Source organism: Astyanax mexicanus, chromosome 5, assembly GCF_023375975.1.
Source record: "Astyanax mexicanus isolate ESR-SI-001 chromosome 5, AstMex3_surface, whole genome shotgun sequence".
Lineage (NCBI taxonomy): Eukaryota > Metazoa > Chordata > Actinopteri > Characiformes > Acestrorhamphidae > Astyanax > Astyanax mexicanus.
The window spans coordinates 43536656-43559205 of record NC_064412.1 but is presented as its reverse complement, the minus strand read 5'-3'; the positions used below and the strand labels follow the sequence as shown (position 1 = coordinate 43559205).

At 37.9% G+C, this 22550-nt stretch overlaps 1 protein-coding gene across 1 annotated transcript in view; it reads left to right on the top strand.

Moving 5' to 3' along the window:
• Positions 1–837: 837 nt before the first annotated feature.
• ahcy (adenosylhomocysteinase) overlaps positions 838–22550 on the top strand; it is a 28228-nt gene continuing 6515 nt past the window's right edge. Inside the window, exons 1-9 of the mRNA XM_007241195.4 lie at positions 838–992; positions 5240–5430; positions 6201–6276; positions 10580–10732; positions 12570–12682; positions 12815–13022; positions 13265–13352; positions 13442–13559; positions 13937–14131. Coding sequence (XP_007241257.2) covers positions 965–992; positions 5240–5430; positions 6201–6276; positions 10580–10732; positions 12570–12682; positions 12815–13022; positions 13265–13352; positions 13442–13559; positions 13937–14131 — 1170 coding nt within the window. The 5' untranslated portion in view covers positions 838–964. The remainder of the gene's footprint in view (positions 993–5239; positions 5431–6200; positions 6277–10579; positions 10733–12569; positions 12683–12814; positions 13023–13264; positions 13353–13441; positions 13560–13936; positions 14132–22550) is intronic.

The window sequence follows — 22550 nt, the reverse complement described above, 5'->3', positions numbered from 1 at the left end:
AGCTAGGTAGTTAGGCTACCTATTTTACTAATTAATCTGCCATCTATGTTAAAAGGTGTTAAAAGTAGATTATGAAGGACTTTGAGCTGCGAACTGGTACAGCATTCATGTCCTCAGTTATAGGATATATTCTGTGTCCAAGCTTCCTCATGTTCAATGCTAAATCTCTCCAATAAACTTTTACATAGCACATTAAAAGACTCCAATTTAAAAAAGTACCAAAACTATCCTGAGATATTATTAAATATCTCATGTTTGCCAAACATACCATGCAATACACCTAATTCTATCTTCCTCCTAAAATACAGGAAAGTTCTAGCCTTTATCTAAAAATATTGTTGTAATTACAATTAGTTAAACCCAGATAGCAAAGGGATCTTCAGTCAACGGTGAGTCAACATCCCTTTTCTATCTCTATAAGTTATTGACACCATTAGTATAAATATAGTTAAATTTTGCATTAATCTTACATTCATTATTTTATTTTTGTTTAAATATCCACTATATATATATATATCACTATGTGATATGTGTGTTTTTAACTGTTTGACACTACTACATTAATTGTCATTTTAGGTATTTTAAAAACCATTTTGGCCTTTTAACATGTAATTGTAGATATAATAAACTGCTCTTTTACTAGTCAGACTGTAAGTGCAGAGACCTCTCTTTTTTCTGGACAGTCATAAATTAATGCGAAGAAGTTTAAAATTTAATGGTACAGGATTTGACAAAACCCATCCACACCCACCACCCACGTAAGACATTTATTGGCCACCTCAGAGTGTGGATAAACCAATGAGCAAAAAGAGGCGTGGCGTCTGGGGGTGTGCTCTCATGAATATTCAGCGAAAGGCGGTAACAGATTCTTCAAGTTCCCGGTTCCGTTGCTCCCCTCTCTCTCTCTGTAGAAGTCAGTAAGCGGGACAGGACTTCGGTTCAGCGGCGAGAAAATCATCCAACAATGTCCGAGAAGCTGCCATTCAAAGTCGGTCAGTATTTGGAAATGCTTCGTAAACATGCACCTTTTGATTTCACTCCAAAAGCAACGGAGCTGTCTTTTAATCTGATCTGTCTCGGGCGCCAGAATGCAGCCGCTTCACCATTTAAGGTGGAACGGATTATTCTAATGTTAGTTGTGTTATTGTGAGGCTCGAATTGATTTATCATATCGAATTTAACCAATAATGAGTGTATTGTTCTACTCGCTAATATCTATATCGTTACAAACATTTCAGCTAGATAACTTTTGTAAAATACTAACAAATCCGGCTTTCTCTCTTCGCAACCCTGCACTTACCCAGCTACGTATTTATATTATTTTTAATTTAGACGCTACATATTACACTAAACACCTGCAGAAACACATTCAAAACGTGTGTGTGCACACTAAACGATGAGCCACTTCTCCAGAGAGCATGCTTTCATTTGCAGCAGTGCGGGGAACCCATGTTGGAAGTTGTAGTTCTTTGTGCACACAGTGACACTTCTTGCGGATCAGTCTCTCAGCCATAGGGAACTACATTTCCCATGAAGCTGTAATGCTGAACTCTTATTGTTTCTTCAAGTCTTGTCGGAAAACGCTTACGAGACGAGTGCACATAAACCCCACCACCACATTTGACCAGTGGGCAACTGGGATTTTTCATAAACCCCGAATGTACGCGTTGGGGGCGTGTCAATAAACAGCGCTGATTTAACAGCAGCTGCAGTCCGTTTTTATTGGTTTTTATCGTGGCACGTGAGAAAATCAAGTAACGTCAAAATCAAGTAACGTTACATATTACTACTTCTGGATCAAAATATCGCTTCCAAAATCCTCATACTTTGTTTTAGTTTGTATGTGTTTGCAGTTTTGTTATTAAAGTAGACGAGAAAATATATATTTTTTATCGTGTTAATGTTTTTTTCCCGACCAAAAAAACGTAAACTGTTTAAAGGAACTGTTGAACTGTTCAAGTCGGAGGTAGAGCTGAAGGCAGCATTAGCGGACAGTTTTGAAACCTTACTCAGAGTATTAATGGACACGTGGTTGAACTAAGACTGAACACATGTCGTGTTTCAGTCCCATGATAAGATGAAGGTGCTGTGCTGGCTGTATTGATTGTATCGATTACATCACCAGATCTTTTTCTATTAGAAGTCTGTGTCAAGCAACACTGAGATGAAAGAATGTGTAACTGGTTAATTTTTTTTGTTGGACTTTGTATGGCTGGATTGAGGGTCCAGAGATCAGCTTTCAGAAATAAGGTGACATTCTAAAAGTGTTGGGGACCTATTGTAATAATAATATTATGATTATTATTATTATGGGGTTGAAAGTTAAAGTTCTTAAAAGTGCGTGTAAAACTATTAACACTGGTAATATCGTGCTATTTTATGTGCATAGTGCACTACGCCTAATACAAATACACACACCTGGTCTGTGCCTTAGTTGCATTTTGCATATTTGTGGATGAGGAGAGGAACCGAGATGGGTCTCCGGTTTACTTTAAATCAGTTAAAGTCAGTTAAAGACACGCGTGTTTAAAAAAAAAAAGGCTCTTATGTGCGGCTCACGGCAGAGTCTTCTTTGTATGTGTTTTTCTGGGTGAACTGGTCTATGTACATTACAGCACCACCTCGCCACGAAGGTCGGAATTGCAATAGCTAGTTCACTGAGTGCAGCACTGTCTAAACATTAAAAAACACACGTTTTATCATTAGGTGGAGGCTGCCATCTTGTAATTCACTGTGATAATTAAACATGCTTTATATTTAATTGTAATTTTATATTATATTGCAAAATAATTTCTTTATCAATAAACATTATCAAAAATAACCTGAATAAACATAAAGCACTTTTCAAATTATGATTTTATTTATTAAAGGGGAAAAATATACATTCAAACCAATCTAGCCCTGTGTAAAAAAATGCCCCTAATAATAATTTAGTTGTGCCACCCATGGCAGCAACAACTGCAGTAAAGCTTTACCAATAACTGGCAATGAGTCTTTCACATCTTCTTCTTTACAGGATTGTTTTAATTCAGCCACATTGCATGGTTTTGAAGCATGATCAGCCTGTTTAAGATTATGTCACAACATCTCAGATTTTGACTAGCTGACTCGAAAACATTTTTGCAAACCAAACATTGTTGTTTTTTTTTGTACCATTCTGAGATGCATTTGTTTGTGTGCTTTCATTCTTTGTCCTGCTGCAAAACCCAAATACTGCAGAGCTTGAAATGACAAACAGATGGCTGCACATTCTTCTTAAGGATTGTCTGGTAAACAGCAGAATTCCTGGTTTCATATATTACAGCAAGTTGTCCAGCAGAGACCATCACACTACCACCATGTTTTACATTCAGTATAAAATTCTTGTTCTGAGATTATGTGGTAGTTTAACGGCACATGTTACAGGAGACACAATTTCTAAAAAGTTCAAATTTTGTCACATCAGTTCAAAGGCTGTTTACCCAAAGTCCTGGAGATCATCAAGGTGTTTGTTGGTAAATGTAAGATTGGACCATTGTGTTCTTCTTGGTCAGCAGTGTTTTTTGCCTTGTAACTCTCCCATAGAGACCATTTCATCCGGTCTCTTTTTTATTATTGAATAATTAACACTGACCTTAACTGAGGCAAGTTGTTCTGGGTTCTTTTGTGACCTCCTGGATGAATTGTCCATGCCCTTTTGGAATAATTTCTGCCACTCCTGGTTTCTCCATTTGTGAATAATGGCTCTCACTGTGGTCAATGACTGTTTTCTTATGTTTTTTCTTCAGTTGTGGCATAATGTGGTTTCTTGAGTCTACAGGTCTGACAGTAATCAGGCCTGGTTGTGGGTAAAGAAATGGACCTTTCCAGCTTTCAAAAAAGTGTGATTAATCATAGTTAATTTATATGGGTGGCTAGACTGGTTTGGATAGTTTTTTCCCTCAAATAAAATCATTTAAAAGTGTTTTTTTTATATTTACCCAGGTTATATTTGTCTGATTTATTAATCAGTCAATCTGAAAAATGTAAGTATGACAAAAATGCAAAAATAAAATAAATCTGTAATATTTCATGCACTATATATGTGTACATACATATATATATGTAGGTTTGCATTATCTTGTTTTATTTTATATATATATATATATATATATATATATATATATATATATATATATATATATATATATATATATATATATATATATATATATATATATATATATATATATTAATCCTGCTCAAAGCTTCAAGCCATATGATTGTTTTCATTGGATCAGTTACAACTTACAGCTGTTAGGTGGTGTAGGTGTAAATAGTTAGTAGCTACTAGCTCTAACATGTATACTAGTTTTTGTGGTGCAACCTGTTTTGATTTAGTAATGGGCAAGTGTGAATTTAGTATACAGTTACGTTACAACTAGACTAGGTTTGAACTTGCACACAACCCACCAGATGATGAAGGGGTGAGATGACTTGAAACTTAAGCTATGTAGAAGGTATTTATAGGACACTAGATGAGTCGGGGCTCAGGGCATGTTGCTCCTCCCATACTTAAGTTATTCCGTTTACTATTTAAATGGCTAGTTACCTATAGTGGAAATAAGGAATTTCTGATTACTGACTGAATCAGATGACTAAGTTGTCTGGAAATTCTTTTAAAATGCAACTTTGTTGTGCTCTCTGTCCAATATAAGTATGACTCCATTGTGTGAAAATAGCTATTGTAATTTAAAATGTTGTAGTTGCATAATTGTGCTTCTCTTACCAATATTTGTCCTTAACCAATCATAAATATACAAAATGCATTTAGTGAAGATGACCTAAGTTGCCAATGTCATGACCCTAAAACAAGTGCACAAACAAATACAACACGTATTTTAAAAAGCAAAAAAGCATGTTGTCTGTAGTCTTCTTTTACTCAAGTAAGGATATTCTCCTCAACGACAGACTTCTAGCACCTATAGGTCTTGTAACTTATTGAAGGAGAGAAAACGTCAGTAGTGAGATGTCATTAATAACATTAGCTAGACTGAAGAACATTAGAAATGCTCCAAAGGAGAATTTGAAAGTAAATAATAATTTGCTCAAAGAATATAAACTCTGAATTCTGCACAGTCCTAAATTATATCTTTTAACTTCACTTTGAATGTCTGCAAATTATTTATTTTTCCATTCTGTGATTCAGTCTGTGTTGGCCATACTTTTCAGACTTCAACAGACTATCTCTCCTTTATGGTTCTTTTGTGTGTGTATGCAGCTGATATAAGCCTGGCTGAGTGGGGGAGGAAGGCAATTGACATTGCGGAGAATGAGATGCCGGGGCTGATGAAGATGAGGGAGGTTTATGGACCAACCAAACCTCTGAAAGGAGCTCGTATTGCCGGCTGTCTACACATGACCCTTCAGACCGCTGTCCTGATCGAAACCCTCACTGCACTCGGAGCCGAGGTGAGCGCTAATCCTGATCATAATATTGACCTGGTTTATAGATTTTAGAGTTGTAAACCCCCAGAGAGCCTTACCCAGAGACCTCTTTATAATTAGTTTTAAAATTATATTAATGTTGGGCTTAAAACAGACACGTAAACCATAATAAACAGCTGCTCACCACTTACAGGCTCTCAAGACTAGCGGGTATACAATCCACACTGTAATACATTGATTACTCTTAAGATGTTTTATATATTTAATAGGTGACCTATATTCAAATGTCTAACATACCCGTCATTCTGAAACAACCTATAAACCCTAAAAAAGAGTTTTGTATATGTGTTTCTGGCTGATTAATGTTGACAACACAGATTCCCTATTGAGTCAATTTAATAGAAACTTTTAAAGTATCTTTAATAGATACTTTCTCAGTGTTGCAAAGTGAAGTTTAGGCTCATGGCAGAATAAATTATTAGCTCTGTGTTCTGAAACTGTAATTATATTTAATAGGTAATGGTTTGTGTTAATTTCTGAGTGAGTGACTAGGAGTGAAACTATTAAGGATCTGCTGGTATGTTATGAAAATCATGAGAGGAGTCTCTTTGTTACTCTTTTCATTGGTTTCCCTGTGGAACTGGGATTTTCCAGCCTCAGTGCTGTGCTGGTTTATCAGTAACAGACTTCTCATAAATGAGCAAGCATGTAAGAGAGCAGGAGCCTGAAGTTGCAACTGAATTTAAAAACTGACAGACTTAAGCTGATTTTATATGTTTACCCCTCCTCTTCAGGTCCAGTGGTCCAGCTGTAACATCTTCTCCACTCAGGATCATGCTGCTGCAGCCATTGCTAAGACCGGTGTCCCAGGTGGGTGTGGGGGTGTGGGTGTTTAGGTGTGTTCGTTCATCCAGACAAACTCTCTAAAATGGACTCTAGTGATGGGACAATACCATTTTTTTTTTTTATTTTTTTTTTTTTTAGGGAAAAGTCTTATCTTAATAGCATATTAAATTATACTACTTTTCAATTTAGTCAGTTTTATCAATTATTTATATTTATAAATAATTATCATTTATTTATTTCTATTTGTTTTTTGAGGATATTTATTTATTTAGACTTAGATTAGACTTCATTTATTGTCATTCTTAATACACTCCTGTATGCAGAATTAAATTTCGTTGAATTGACTCGCAAAAATACAGAGAAAAATAAATACATTTAGCAGCATGAATATTAAGTATAGATATATCACATAGATACACAATGTACATCTTCAAATATATACACACCTCTATGATAGAATCATAAATATCTATAAATAAAGTGACTTGTGCAGTTAGAAATATGTAAAGTGTGAAAAAGTAAATAACTAGTACTCAGAGTTTTCTTAAATTGACCAAGGTTTTAGGAGTTTAGGAGTAACATTCTAATAGCTTGGGGGAAAAAACTGTTACAGAACCTGGTGGTCCTGCACCGCATACTCCTGTATCTTTTTCCAGAAGCCAGCAGGGAAAACAGACCATAGTGAGGATGTGAGGGGTCACTGATGATGTGCGCTCGTGATATGCAGCGTACTAATGCAAGGTCCTGGATGGGGGGGAAGAGAAGTCCCAACGATTTTCTCCGCTGTCCTCACCACTCTCCTCATATTCTTCCAGTCAGAGGCGCAACAGCCTCCACACCACACAGAGATGCAGCTCGTCAAAATGCTCTCTATGGTGCTTCTGTAGAATGTAATGAAGATAGGCGGGGGCAGGTGGTTTTTTTTTTTTTTTTTTTTTTTTTTTTTTATATCCTGGAAGTGCAGGCGCTGTTGGGCCCTCTTGACCAGTGACATGGTGTTTACAGACCAGGTGAGGTTGTCTGTGATGTGCACCCCTAGGAACTTTACGCTGCTGACCACCTCCACAGCCATGGTGTTAATAAAGAGAGGAGTATGGCTGGGCTGGTTCTTCCTGAAGTCGATGATGATCTCCTTTGTTTTATCCACATTCAGGATCAAGTTGTTAGCACTGCACCAACCCACCAGCAGGTCGACTTCCTCTCTGTAGGCTAGGTCGTTGTCATCTTTGATGAGACCCACCACTGTAGTGTCGTCTGCGAACTTCACAATGTGATTAGTGGCAGACCTAGGGACACAGTCATGAGTCATCAAAGTGAACAGCAGGGGGCTCAGTACACATCCCTGAGGTTGAGGTTGACGGTGCATTGTGTCGGTACTTAAAATAGGTTGGAGAAAGCTTTCTAAAAATTACTAGATGTTCTCACTGTTTACAAATGTCTTTTGCTTGCTTGTGGTTGTACTTAAACCACAAATGGGAAATTTAAGTGAAAACAAAATAAATAAACTTTTTTAACCATTTCTTTATCATCTGTAGTTTGATTTTCAGTAGGGGGAAAAAATGGATGAAAATTAAAAAAATAGATTTTTTTTAATCGTAGATGTTTTTTGGGCCATATCGCCAAGCTCTACTTTTAGTCTGGGCGTCAAAATGTCTTAATTGTTATTGTCCAAGTATATGGTATTACCAGTATATGGTAAGCCTGGCAGCCTATGAAGTTTGATCAAAGCTTCCTCAGTGCAGTTGCAAGAAAATATGTGAACCCTTTGGGATTACTTGGATTTCTGTAAGAATTGGTAATTAAATATGTTCTAATCTTCATCAATAGACAAACAGTCTTCTTAAACTAATACCACACAAAAATCTATCTTTGCATGGTTTTATTGAGCATAACATGGTAACATTCGCAGTGCAGTACTGGCTAAATATTCTGTGGATAAATAAAACCAAAATTTAGTTGTTTTTGAAGGAGAACACAATGCTATGTGTGGAGGAAAAAAGGCACAGCACACCATCAACACCTCATCCCTGTAAAATATGGTGGAGGGGTCATCAGAGTAGTCTGTTTGATTCTAGCATGTTTTATCTATAACTTTAAGGGGGGAGGGTGGTGTAAGGATATCTTGATCACTGAAATTCTACCTGCAAGTGAGCCCTTTAGCTCCAGGGATAGAGGTTCACATGAAACTTATGCATTAAGGTATCACAATTTTCTTTTGTTACCTTTGATAAAGAAGGATACATTTTGATTCCCAAATAATTGAATGAGGGACTGATGACCATTGATGGGGCAACTGTATTAACCTGGCTGGATAATTTTACATCATGAGAGCTGTTTGAAAACCTTTGCAACTGCCAAGAAACACTTTAGCATCCAAAAATACTGTACAGCAATGCCTTACTCAACACCTTGCACCTTATGAACCAACAGCTAGACCAGGGGTTTCCAATCCCTTTTACAGGAGAGTCACTTTCCTGCAGATTTCTACACCCAAAGACACATCCCAATTAGCCAAACTTGGACATTCTTTAGATAAATTATGTGCTGTGAATTTAGGTTAGATCTGCAGTCAGCCGGGAATAGCATGGGAAACCTTTGTGAAGGGTACTAATTGACCAGGTTGAAATGGTCTGTCTAGTGAACTGTCCTTGTGTTCGAAAGTAACATATGTGTTATTTTTCCAGTGTTGGTTTTTACTTAAAGATGCATTATGTAAGACCTGAGAGCGAGTGTGTGAAATGGCTACAGCAGTCCAATTTCAATCGGTGAGTGAGCCCCGCGCCCGGCGAGGCTATGCCCCCCGCTCGGCGAGTGAGCCCCACATGAGAGACAGCTCGTCCCTAGTAAGCACATCTAATGGTGGTGATAAAGAACCTGACTGAATTAGCTAGCCAGTTAGCTTACCTGTTCAGGATAAAAGTAGCAGCTCTGGGTTGATCTTGTAGTTTATTTGAGCTCTAAGTCTCTACCGTTCAAACTCACTGCCAATATTCACACTTGTTATATTCCTGCTTTTGTCACTGAGCTTTTTGAGACATGCTGAGGCTTTTTAAGCTGTGTAGCAGCTGAGGTGTAAAACTGAACCAGCTCTGCTAGCTAAGCTCCTTTGCTGCAGCGCCGATCGCTGTAGTATAGTGTTGCGTGCTGGCAACCTCGGGGGTGGAGTTAGCGTTGGGGAACGAGCAGCAGAAGGAATCAGAGATAAATTATAAACTCGTTTTTTTTTTGTTTTTTTTTTTTCCCTCCCTCGTCGTTGTTGTTGTTGTCGTCCTTGTCCTCGTTCTCGCTCCAATACATACAAAGTAAATGTGTATGTATGTAAATTGCAAAAAAAAAAATAATCGAGAAGGCACATCAGCGGCTCTACTTCCTCAGGAGGCTGAGACGAGCTGGACTCGGGAGCGCAGTCCTCACCTCCTTCTACAGATGTGTGGTGGAGAGCGTCGTGTGCTCCAGCATCAACGTGTGGCATGGAAGCTGCTCTGCTGCAGACAGGAAAGCTCTGCAGAGGGTGGTGAAGGCTGCACAGAGGATTGTTGGAGTCAGCTTCCCCAGCACCATGGACATCTACACCTCCAGATGCAGGAAGAGGGCCACCTGCATCAGGAAGGATCCCACCCACCCAGCACATGCACTTTTTGTCCCGCTTCCCTCAGGACGGAGGCTGCGGAGCATCAAGTGCAAAACAACCAGACTGAGAAACAGCTTCATTCCGGAAGCTGTAAGACTCTTAAACTCCACTTAACAACACACTGCACTGACACACAAGGACAATTACTGCACAAACACGGTCACTTTACCCGCACTGAGACACTTTATTTTCTACTGCTCTAATTCATTTCATGCTGCTATAGCACATTTGCACTCTGGACTTGTTGTTGCAACCTGTCTACTCTTTCTATTTATTTCATTTGGGGTATTTATCTTTAACTATTTTGTATATTCTATTTTATTGTATTCCTTTATTGAACTTTTATCTATATATCTATTTAATAACAGCTCCTGGGTGTAAACTGGATCGTGAGATCACAATTTCGTTCCACCTCATGTACCACATAAGATGCGAATGACAATAAAATCTCCTTGAATCCTTGAATCCTTGAACATTTTCAGGGGTGTTAACACTTTTGGCTATGACCGCACGTTGAGATCTGCATTTCAGGCCTGCTACACATTCCAAAGGCAGGTTCTGTCATGGTATGGCAGATAAAGCTCAATCATTTTTTGGATTTATACTGTTTTCAATAAAAAAAGTAAAACATTATATGGTTTGTTTGCTTTCTATACTGTGCCAACATTTTCTGTCTGGTTTTGCATCATGTTTTAGTGTACGCCTGGAAGGGGGAGACTGATGAAGAATATGTGTGGTGCATTGAGCAGACCCTGTACTTTAAGGATGGTCAGCCCCTCAACATGATTCTGGACGATGGAGGAGATCTGACCAACCTGGTTCACCAGAAATACCCCAAACTGCTATCAGGTGAGATTACTTTCTTCCACAATGATGATGGATGAATGAATGAATGAATGAATGAAAGAAATTGTCCTTTTAAAAATGAGTTTCTGTAGTCTAAATCTGAAGTAGGAGCATAGAAACTTGATCTGTGTGTGCCTGTGCAAAACTATGGAAAGAATCTTGAGTCGCAGACTGTGGTTCCTAGAAAAGAACAACATGTTAAGCAAGTTTCAAAGCAGCCTTAGAAAAGTAAGAAGAACAAATACACCACCTAATCTGGATTGAAACATGCATCAGTACCTGTGTCCTTAATAAACAGCACATAGTAGCGGTCTTCTTTTATTTAGAGAAACATATGATACAACATGGAAATGCGGTATACCTAAGGATATGTTTCAGATGGGCCTATGTGGGTGACTACCCACTTATTGAAAACTTCATAATGGACAAAGTTTAGCGTTAAGATAAATAACACCTTTTCTGAACCTCACATTGAAGAACTAGGAGTGCCTCAAGGGAGTATTCTGTCGGTAACCCTCTTCAGCCTCAAAACTAACAACATCCCTCAATCTATAGGCCCGAGTATTATGTGCTGTCTGTATGTAGAAGATCTTTTTATCTGCAACAGATATGAAAACTCTAGAAAGGGCATTACAACAGACCATTAACAACATGCATAATAACAATAACAATGGATTTAAATTCTCCAAAAACAAAGACGATATCCAATTATTTCTGCCAGAAAAAGATCACTTCATCCTAAACCAAACCTATTTCTAGATGGAGATTGCATCAAGGTAGAGAAGGAAAGCAGGTTCCTAGGCCTAATAATGGATAGGAAACTCTTCTTCATTCCCCACTAGCTGAATACTCCTTGCTGAAGCAATTATTTAAAAAAATCATCCATTCACAACTGGACGATGGCAGCACATCATACATAAAATCACTGAATACCATTATTCACCAAGGCCTATGACTAGTCTTAGGGGCCTTCAGAACATAACTCCATAAAGCTCCAAGGAAATGATCGAAACCCAGCCTTCAACAGTACTCTCTGAAACTTGTTTGAAAGAAAACCAAATGTGATCAAATCTCCTACCAAGCCATAGTACCATCTTCACAGCTTAAGCATACACACTGCTGCTTACAACACCGCAAGCACAACTCAAGGTCAAATCAGACAATCTACACAAGGTGCCGCATAGGTCACTCATATTGAACACATGGACACTTAATAACAAATGACCAAATACCACCAAAGCATCCTCCTCAACAGTCCTTGCTATTACCATATAAGACATTACATTACATTACGTTACATTTGGCAGACACTTTTGTCCAAAGTGACTTATAATAGTGAAGTACTGAAGACAATCTTACTACCAAGAAAAGAACACCAGGGAAGATCTTAAAGTTCTTATCGCATCTTAACCCCAAGCACCTAATTTAATACATTTGTAGCAAAATATATTTCCCTTATCGTACTAGAACTTTTAACAACTTTAGGCTGTCTGGACAAAACCAAATATGTGCTGACGTGGCAATAAAACCCCAACAACCAACCAATTTTTTTTTGTCTTCGACATAAAGGTGTATATTTATTTTATTCTGTAAACTACATTGACCATGATGGTATAGAAATTAAGCAATTAGAATTGAAAACATCAGGGTTAGGGAAGACTTTGCACAGACATTGTATTTAGATAATTTAATTTGAATAAATATCGATTGATTGTAAGTGGGACTACCTACCCAATGTAGAAATTAGTATGTATAATGTAATATAAATGTTATTTGCAGTTTATTTGAATATGTACTGGTGGCAGTGTTGGACTAAAATTTTCCTTAACTTACTTTTTAGGAATTAAGGGTGTTTCAGAGGAGACCACCACTGGTGTTCATAACCTCTACAAAATGCTGAAGAAGGGAGACCTCAAAATTCCAGCCATCAATGTGAATGACTCAGTTACCAAGGTAATGTTTTTTTAGAATTGATCTGATAATCTTTCATGTCTCCTCGTCACTTTGTATAAATGTGATTTTACAGTGTTTGGAGGGTTTTGAATGAGCTGCAGAGTTTGACTTGATATTCTGTTCCTCCTTCAGAGCAAGTTTGACAATCTGTATGGCTGCCGTGAGTCTCTGATTGACGGCATTAAGCGGGCAACGGATGTGATGATAGCTGGTAAGGTGGCGGTAGTGGCTGGGTATGGTGATGTGGGTAAGGGATGTGTCCAGGCTCTCAGAGGATTCGGTGCCAGAGTCATTGTCACAGAGATCGACCCCATCAATGCCCTGCAGGCCGCCATGGAGGGTATGTGTTTATCCTGTCTGCCACTGACACTGTAATTCACTGTTTTAATATTGTAAGTGCATTAGTGTTTAGCCACCACTGAGTTCACAAAACATCTAGTGGATCCTAAAGTGTTCTGCCAGAAGAGCGTGAAAACAGAGCGTGTCTGTAGCCTGTGATGTCTGTCAAAGGGAGGCATTCCTGAGCACTGGTTGGGGTGTACTGTCTTATTAATTGCACTGTTCTGCTTATTAATTATACAGGATATGAGGTAACCACAATGGATGAAGCATGCAAGGAGGGCAATATCTTTGTGACCACAACTGGTTGTAAGGATATTATTCTGGGCAGGTATGACCCTAAACCCAAGCACACACACACACACACACACACACACAATAAAAAAAAATGATAATCACACAATGTTTTACTCACTTTAGACACTTCGAGCAGATGAAGGATGACTCCATTGTTTGCAACATCGGTCATTTTGACTGTGAAATCGACATGAAGTGGATGAATGAAAATGCCGCTGAGCGGATCAACGTTAAACCTCAGGTAACAAATTAGCAGTGTTTTTTAAACACCCATGCACTTTAGAGCCGATTTGGGTATTTCAGACAAAAGAAAAACTATAAATTCTGATCCCATTTTTCATATCTATAGATATTAATAAAACTGTTGAAATATGGTCTACACCCACCTTAATCAGTTTTTCTTTAGTTAGTGTTAATTGTTTTTGAGATTGTTTATCAAGTCTGCTAGAGCGGTGCTGGAAAAATATTATCCTTAAAATGTTAATGAATGCCCTGTTATGAATCCATAAGCAAATTTATCTAAATCTAAATTCTCTGTAAACACACTCGCATTTAGCAATGTTTAGATCTGAGTAATCTGTTTGTGTTTAAAACTCTTTAATTCCCCATAACCTTTAGGTGGACCGTTATCGCATGAAGAGCGGTCGTCATGTGATCGTTCTGGCTGAAGGGCGTCTGGTGAACCTTGGCTGTGCCATGGGTCACCCCAGCTTTGTTATGAGCAACTCCTTTACCAACCAGGTTCTTGCACAAATCGAGCTCTGGACCAACACCAGCAAATATCCATTGGGAGTGTACTTCCTTCCAAAGAAGGTAAATAATGTTTTATTTGTCATGAAAATTTTATTTTATTAGCTGCTGTATACTAAAGAAATAACTAATACTAATTATATTCACTATATTATTGTTAGAGACATTTTTGCAAAAACAGTCCTAAGTGATTGACAGTTTCCTACATGCCAACATTCTCATCAGTCTCCATGTGGGGGGAAAAAAACTCATCTTATGCTTTATGCAAACTCTGATACCTCAGAAAAGGGGATGTTTAATGAAAAACTCACCACCGAGAAGGCTAATTACCACAAGGGTGATTGTGTTTAAGCTGGCAACAAGTTATTTAACCCGAACTAATGTAGTGAGTAGCTTTTCATTTGTTCAACATCCATGTGGAAAGACACGTGCTGTGGTCATGGGAAATGTTTTTCTGTTTTACAAGGGTCAAATTATTGGCATGAATCAACTAGAGAAAACATTAAAGGAGCAATAGGATCAAATAGGTATCTGTGGAATATTCTTTTGATTGCAAGTAAAAAAGCCATAACAAGGAAATGGCATATACCTGATCCCCCAGTAATGGAAGAATGGATTAATATAGTTAATGAAATATATGTAATGGAAAAAATTACATTTGCACTTAGGCTGCAAATGTCAAAATTTGGAAAACTATGGTCAAAATGGACATTTTACATGAAGAATGAAAGACCAGATTTCGTTGAAACACAAACAGACTAAACTAAAACCCAGAAAACTATTTTATATTATTATTTATTTTTTTATTTTATTTTTTTTATCTGTTTTACTTAATTTTTGTTGCACAATAATTTAAGGCATCCTCAGTGTTAATAGTTCCTTGTTCTGTATTCGTTATTTTTTTATGTTGAAAAAAAGTGATAATTGTAATATCAGAAGTAGGCTTGTCCCGATCCGATATTTGGATCGGATCGGCCGCCGATATTTGAAAAAAATGCGTATCGGTATCGGATCGGCAGGCACGAGAAAATGCCGATCCAGACTCCCGATCCAGGTTTTTTTTTTTTTTTTTTTTTTTGAAAGTCCGATCCGGGTTTTCCAGCGCACCCATTTAGATAATCCATTCCAGTTTTTGCGGTGTTCTCGCCAGTGAAAGTAAAATCCGGTCCGCATTTTCCAGCACACGACCTGCAGCCTGGGCAGCTACTTTGACAGATACAGGAGGAGCGCTGCACAGCAGTAACTGACCAGCAGATCACCTTAGGGACACCGATTCAGTTGGAGAGCTACCTCAGTGAGCCTCCACTTGGGCATAAGAACAATCCTTTTCACTACTGGAGAGATATTTAGTTCCTCAGTCCTCCTTGCACCAGCGTTGAAAGTGAAAGGCTTTTTAGTGCAGAGTCACTCATCGTTGATGAACACAGGAGCAGGCTGACGCCTGAGCATATTGAAATGCTCGTCTTTGTAAAAAATAATCTCCCCATCATGCTCGGACTGCAGGCAGGGCAAACAGTTGGAATTGAAGAGAATGTGTAGATGGGGATGGAGCAGCAAAGTGTGGAGGAGATTGGAGAGTAGAAGGCATTTTACTTTTAAATAGTTTACGATATTTGCACTAATTTTTTTTTTTTTTTTTTTTAAGCTTTGGTTTACACTTGTTCGAGAGCACTGATAAGTACAGCACTCAAGAGTACTGATGCTGTTAATAGACTATTTTCTACTCAGGTTGTGTGTTTTGCTTTATTAATACAATTTACAATATGATTTGCACTTATGGCTTTTTAAGCCTTGGTTTACTGATGCCATTTCTGTTTGTTATTTATTATTTTGTCCCATTTGAGTTTATTAATTGCTAAATAAACTGGTTAGTTTCTCCTTACCAACCATTTTGTATTATTCAAACATACCTAATTCAGCTGGCTACTTGTTATCAAGAGTAAAACGCTTTTCAACATGAGTTAGGCAACAAAGTAAGTTAGCTAAATAACTTTAAATTTAATACATGCTCGGATAGGCCAGTATCACTATCGGCCGATATCGGTATCGGATCGGAAGTGCAAATAAATATCGGATCGGAAGTTCAAAAAGCTGGATTGGTACATCCCTAATCAGTCTATAAAAATATATATATATTGTGACTGTCAATTTTGGAAGTACACAATGGAAAAATAAAGAATTACACAAAAACAAGAAAACATCTAAGGAGATTACTGAAACATTAGGTCTTCTTTACGTCTGCTGTTTAACAACGTACCAGTTCTTGTAGATGTAGATTGCAGAAGAAAGGAGTCTGAGACCAGCAGTGCAGAAGGATGTTAGCTTTATTCAGATAGTTGTTCAAAGCTAGGCTCTGAGCATTGGTCCAGCCTTAGTACAGCCTTACGGCTGTCCAGCAGCTCTCCCAGCCAGGGGGGGGGGGGGGGGGGCAGAATGTTTGACTCAGCACTAAAGCCAGATGTCTTCCCTGTTAAGGAGGTAAAGACCTTTGACCCATGCTCCTAACCAAAGGTTATCTTATTACCCAGCTTGGCACCGCTTTGTCTGGTTCTAAGATACAGGGTAAACTAACACAGGAAATGCTTACACTGGTAAACTAACAATGATTACAAAGTGAAATTAAAAGCATTTTCATGCGCACAATGTGAAAAACTTAGGGGATTGAGACTGAACAGCTGTGTAGTATTAGGAAAAACCACTTATTGGTGATGCTAACTGGCATACAACAATTTGCCATGAGGCATAAAGATGGGACTGGCTGAGCGATATGGAAAAAAATCTTATCACGATATAGTTTTCCATATCAGCCGATATCGATATGTATCACGATATAAATCAAATCACTTTCTGCTACACTTAACCTCTTACTGCAGAAGCGCCCTCTAGCGGGCCCACTCTGACTATGTAAATTAGAATGCTTTAAAGCATCAAAAATTCTAAACACACCGACCAACTATTCATTAGTACTACTTTAACTACCTGCATGCAAATTTACAGCCATCTACATGAAACCAGTCGCCAGAAATCTCCAACTGAAAACAGCACATTGTTTACATGGGGAACACGCCTCCCCAACAAAATAGCCTTATAAAACGTTATAAGTAATGTGAAATAACATCAGATTATATTATAGAAAATTCACTTACTATCACAGCATCCACAATACAGCACTGAACCGCAGATAAAATATCCATAAAGTCCTTTATTCAGGGTTTCCCCCAGGATTTCCTTGAAGGTGCGGTGGCAGGACCCCCCGGTTGGGAACCGATAATTTATATCACGTTAATGATATCACGATATAACACAATTACACATGTTTCCAGTTATTTTCTTTATTTCCAACTGTCACTGAAAAATGCCCACTTAAAATAATAATATTATAATAAAAATATTATTGAATTGAATTAAAAATTGTGCTTATTAAAACAGACAAATAATATCTTTAATCTTTAATTTAATTACAATAAAATGTTTACTGGACCGTGAAAACAAATGCATCACAGAGCTGTTCTAGGGTGCCTCTATTCTAGGGCCCTACATCCTTGCTTTATGACAGCTCCAGAAACAGAAACATAGCGTGATTTTCACTCCACCAGGTGAGTGAGCCTGAGTGGACACCTGCGTAAGTTGAAGCTGTTTAATCACTGTTTAATTCATCTCTCTCTCTCGCGCGCATTATGTTTCAGTCTCTCTCTCTCGCATTATGTTTCAGTCTCTCTCTCTCGCTATTTACAGGCGCGCTCTCGCTCTCTCTCTCTCTCTCGCGTTATGTTTCAGTCTCTCTCTCTCGCTGTGTCCTATACTTACACTCTCTCTCTCGCGCGCGCGTTATGTTGGCACTGCATGACTAACTACCGATTTCCACCCCCGAAGTTCAACACATGGCTGACGGAATTATTCCTCCCTAAATTTAGCTCCGGCAAATTTAAGACATTTTGGTTGAAATTTTAAGACAAAATAAGACTTTTCAAGGCCTTATTTGACAAAAATGAAATTTAATACCATTTAAGACTTTTTAAGGACCCGCGGCCACCCTGCTACATGTGCAGGACTGGAACACAGCTGTGCGTTTAGGAATTACGGCTAGAGAGAAACGAGAGAGGGCGGGGCAACGCTGATCAAGCGCGGGAAAAACGCCGGGCTCCGAATTTTCACGAAGGGTGGCGGGGAAGAACGAAGGCGTGGCGGACCGCCGCACTGAAATGAACGTGGCGGAAACCCTGTTATTGGCCTGCTCACAGCTCCTCAAAAACATGTGTTTATTTTCAGCGCAGCTGAAACGTAATATTCTCTTTCTTTCAATCATTTGTTTATTGATTTTCAAAGAAATGGGAAAAAAAACAAAAAAAAAGGAAAACATTACTTTGTCAGAATCAATTTATACACATGTATGCATACACATATATTCGTAAGCATGTACACACAACAATAATACTACTACCACCACTGTGAATAGTAATAATAGCAATTATTATAAAAGTAATATCAGTACATTTTATTAAATACAATGAATAGGTAAATAAAACAAAGTAAAAACTTAAAGAAAAAAATATATATATATAAAACAAGTAATAGAAATTTAATGAATAAATAAAATCAAAACGGTAAACCCCTGCATAAGTAAAACTGTAATAAGATGTGTTTGAATAGTACTGTTTATTCTGGGATTACAGGAAATAATAACTGTTCAGCATATACCAAAAAAGGATCCCATATTTTGTTAGTTATTAGTGGAGCCTCTTAATGTGCATCTAATTTTTTCCAATTTAATATGTAAAAAAATGTCTCTGATCCAAACATGATGTGTGAGAGGAACAGGTGACTTCCATTTAAACAGGATTGAGACGTCTAGCTAGGAGAGTAACAAAACCAATAAAGTCTAAGATAAATCTGGGAAGAGATATGTCAGCAGGTACAACACCAAAGATAGCTGTTATGGGGGCAGGTTTAATGTGCATTTGGACAATCTCTGAAATCGTGCAAAAAATATCTGACCAAAAATCGTGTAGGGCTGCACATTGCCACAACATATGAATCAATGATGCGGGGGCTTTCCGACACCTATCACAAATTGGATCTACGTCTTCATATATTTTGGAAAGTCTAAGCTTTATGTGTTTGCGATGTAGAATTTTGCACTGGATTAATCCATGCCGAGCACAAATGGAGGAAGAGTGTACACAATGTAAAATTTTCCCCCATAACTCATCTGAAATTACTTCTCCTATGTTATCTTCCCAAAGTTTCTTTATTTTGTTTAATGAGTCAGAATGTATTGAATCCATTTTATTATACAAAAAAGAAATTAACCTTTTCTTAGTCTGGGGTGGCGACAGAAAGTCATCCAAAAGACTAGATTCTGGTAGATCCGGAAAGGATGGAAAAGTATTGTGCACAAAACTTCGAATCTGTAAATATCTAAAAAAAAAATGGGATTTGGGAAGTGAAAATTTATCAGAAAGCTGTTGAAATGAGGCAAATGAATTATCTATGTACAAATCCTTAAAAGTTTTAATATTGTGGTCATGCCATAGAGCAAAAGCTTTATCTATCAGAGAGGGAGAGAACATATGATTGTTTTTCACTGGAGCTGAAAGAGGATATGTCTGTAGTCCAAAGTGATGTCTAAACTGCTTCCAAATCGTAAGTGTAGATTTCACAATAATATTACGGGCATAGTAATTGAATGATTGGTTGACTGGAGCATGTAGTAATGCAGTCAGTGAGCTAGGAGTGGTAGAGTTTGCCTCCATCTTCACCCAAGAGGGACTTAAACTGGATCCTTCAAAACTAAGCCAGTACTGAATAATTCTAAGATGAGCAGCCCAGTAATAAAATTTTAAATTTGGTAGTCCTAACCCTCCTCCCTCCCTAGGTCTTCGAAGCACATCTCTACTTAATCTGGCAACCTTCCCATTCCAATAAAGTCTGAAATTAAGGAATCTAATTTTTTTTTAAAAAGACTGGGGAAGAAAAATAGGTATACATTGAAAAAGATAAATATATTTAGGAAGAATATTCATTTTTATTGTAATAATTCGTGCAGCTAGTGATAGTGGTAGAGGTTTCCAGCGGTCAAGGTCCTTCTGTATTCGATCCATCAGAGGGACATAATTCAATTTAAATAGATCATTAAATTTAACAGGTATATTTATCCCAAGATAGGTGAAACTATAGTTGGATACTTTGAAGGGAAATTCCTGTAATGGATAATTTCGGGCTGCTGCATTTAGAGGAACTATTTCACTCTTAGCTAAATTTAATTTATAACCTGAAAGTTGGCCAAATGAATCAAACAGGGAGAGAGCTGTATTAACAGAATTTGAAAGCTTTGAAATAAAGAGTAACAGGTCATCTGCATAGAGAGATACCTTATGTTTGACACCATGTCTAGTTATTCCATTTACTAGTGAATTTTGCCTGAGTGAGATTGCCAAAGGCTCAATACTTATTGCAAATAGAAGAGGGCTTAAGGGACAGCCCTGACGTGTGGAGCGACAGAGAGGGAAATATGAAGAGTATATATTACTAGTCCTCACTGAAGCTACTGGAGAAGCATAGAGTAGTTTCACCCAGGAAATAAACATTTTACCAAATCCAAATTTTTCCATAGTATAAAATAAATAAGGCCACTCCACACGATCAAAGGCCTTTTCGGCGTCCAATGAAATGATGGCCTCGGTGACCAAAGAGGACGGGGGACCATACATAACATTAAACAGCCTCCTAACATTAAAAAAGACTGCCGGTTTTGAATGAATCCAGTCTGATCAGGAGAGATAATGATTGGCAGGATATCCTCTATACGCAACGCTAAAAGTTTAGATAGAAGCTTCATATCGACATTTAATAAACTTATTGGACGATATGAAGAGCAATCCAAAGGGTCTTTGCCTTTTTTAAGGATTAAAGAAATTGAGGCTTGATTTAATGTTTGTGGTAGTTTTGACTCGCTGAAAGATTCATTAAACATATCCACTAAGATTGGAGTCAGTTTCTCTGCAAACTTTTTATAGAACTCTATCGGATAACCATCGGGCCCAGGGCATTTTCCAGATTGCATAGTAAATATGGCCTGTTTAAGTTCTTCTGGTTTAATTAATTCCTCTAGTTCTACAGCAAGGTTAGGATCAATTTGAGGGATATCCACAGCATCAAAGAATCTTTCAAGCGCCATTTGATCCACGGTCTGTTCTGAACTATACAAAGAAACATAAAACTCTTTAAACTGATCATTGATTTTTTGTTGGTCACTAGTGATTCCTGAGGTTGTCCGGATCTGAGAAATATAACGTAAAGAGGACATCTGCCGAATCTGGTTGGCCAGCAGTTTACCTGCCTTGTCTCCACTCTCATAAAAGGCACTTTTTGATTTTAAGATTTTAAGCTCTGCTCTATCTGTTTAGTACTGAGTATGTCATATTCAGATTGTAGGTGGAGACGTTCTTTATAAATGTTAGGAGTTGGTAATGTGACATAAATATTATAAAGATGAGTAATCTGCTGCTCTATCTCATGTAATCTACTATTTCTGAGTTTTTTTTCGTAGCTGGCATATGAAATAATCTCCCCTCTAAGGAATGCCTTTAAGGCTTCCCATAATGTTGAAGACACCTCTGGGTTTTTATTAGTGTCTAAGTAATAGTCTATTCGATGAGAAATGAATTCTACAAAGTCTAAATTAGACAACATGCGGACGTCTAGCCGCCAGGGGGGGCGAGCTTCATGATAACCTGTGAAATGTATCGATAGATTGACAGGTGCATGATCAAAGATCACAATTGGCTTATAATTACATGCTCGAACGGATGTCAGTAGTCGGTTGTCTAGTAAAAAATAATCAATGCGTGTGTAGGTGTGGTGAACATTAGAAAAGAAAGAGTATTGTTTGCCGGAAGGGTTAAGTAATCGCCACGGGTCCGATATACTGAGGTTCTCTAAGAACGTTTGAATGACTTTAGCAGATTTTAAAGGTGGCCGTGTTATTTTGGAAGAGCGATCTAGCTCCGGGTCAAGCCAGCAGTTGAAATCGCCACCCATAATGAGACTGTGAGAGGTCATATCAGGGATGTTAAGAAATAATGAGCGAAAAAAACTGGCATCGTCCCAATTAGGTCCATATACATTGACCAAAATAACTGGATTGTTACACAGGTTGCCAGTAACAATAACATATCTACCATAATTATCAGGGATAACAGATGAACAAATAAAATTAACTGATTTATTAATCAAAATTGCTACCCCTCTTGATTTAGCTTGAAACATTGAATGAAACATTTGGCCAGCCCATCTTTTCCGTAACTTATTGTGATCAGATACTTTTAGATGCGTCTCCTGAAGGAAAACCACCTGTGCGTTTTGACGCTTAAGATGGCCAAGCACCTTACTGCATTTTATTGGGTTATTAATACCTTTACAGTTCCAGCTAGTGAATGTAATCGTATCTCTCACTGATCGAATACGTCCAGGTTGATTCATA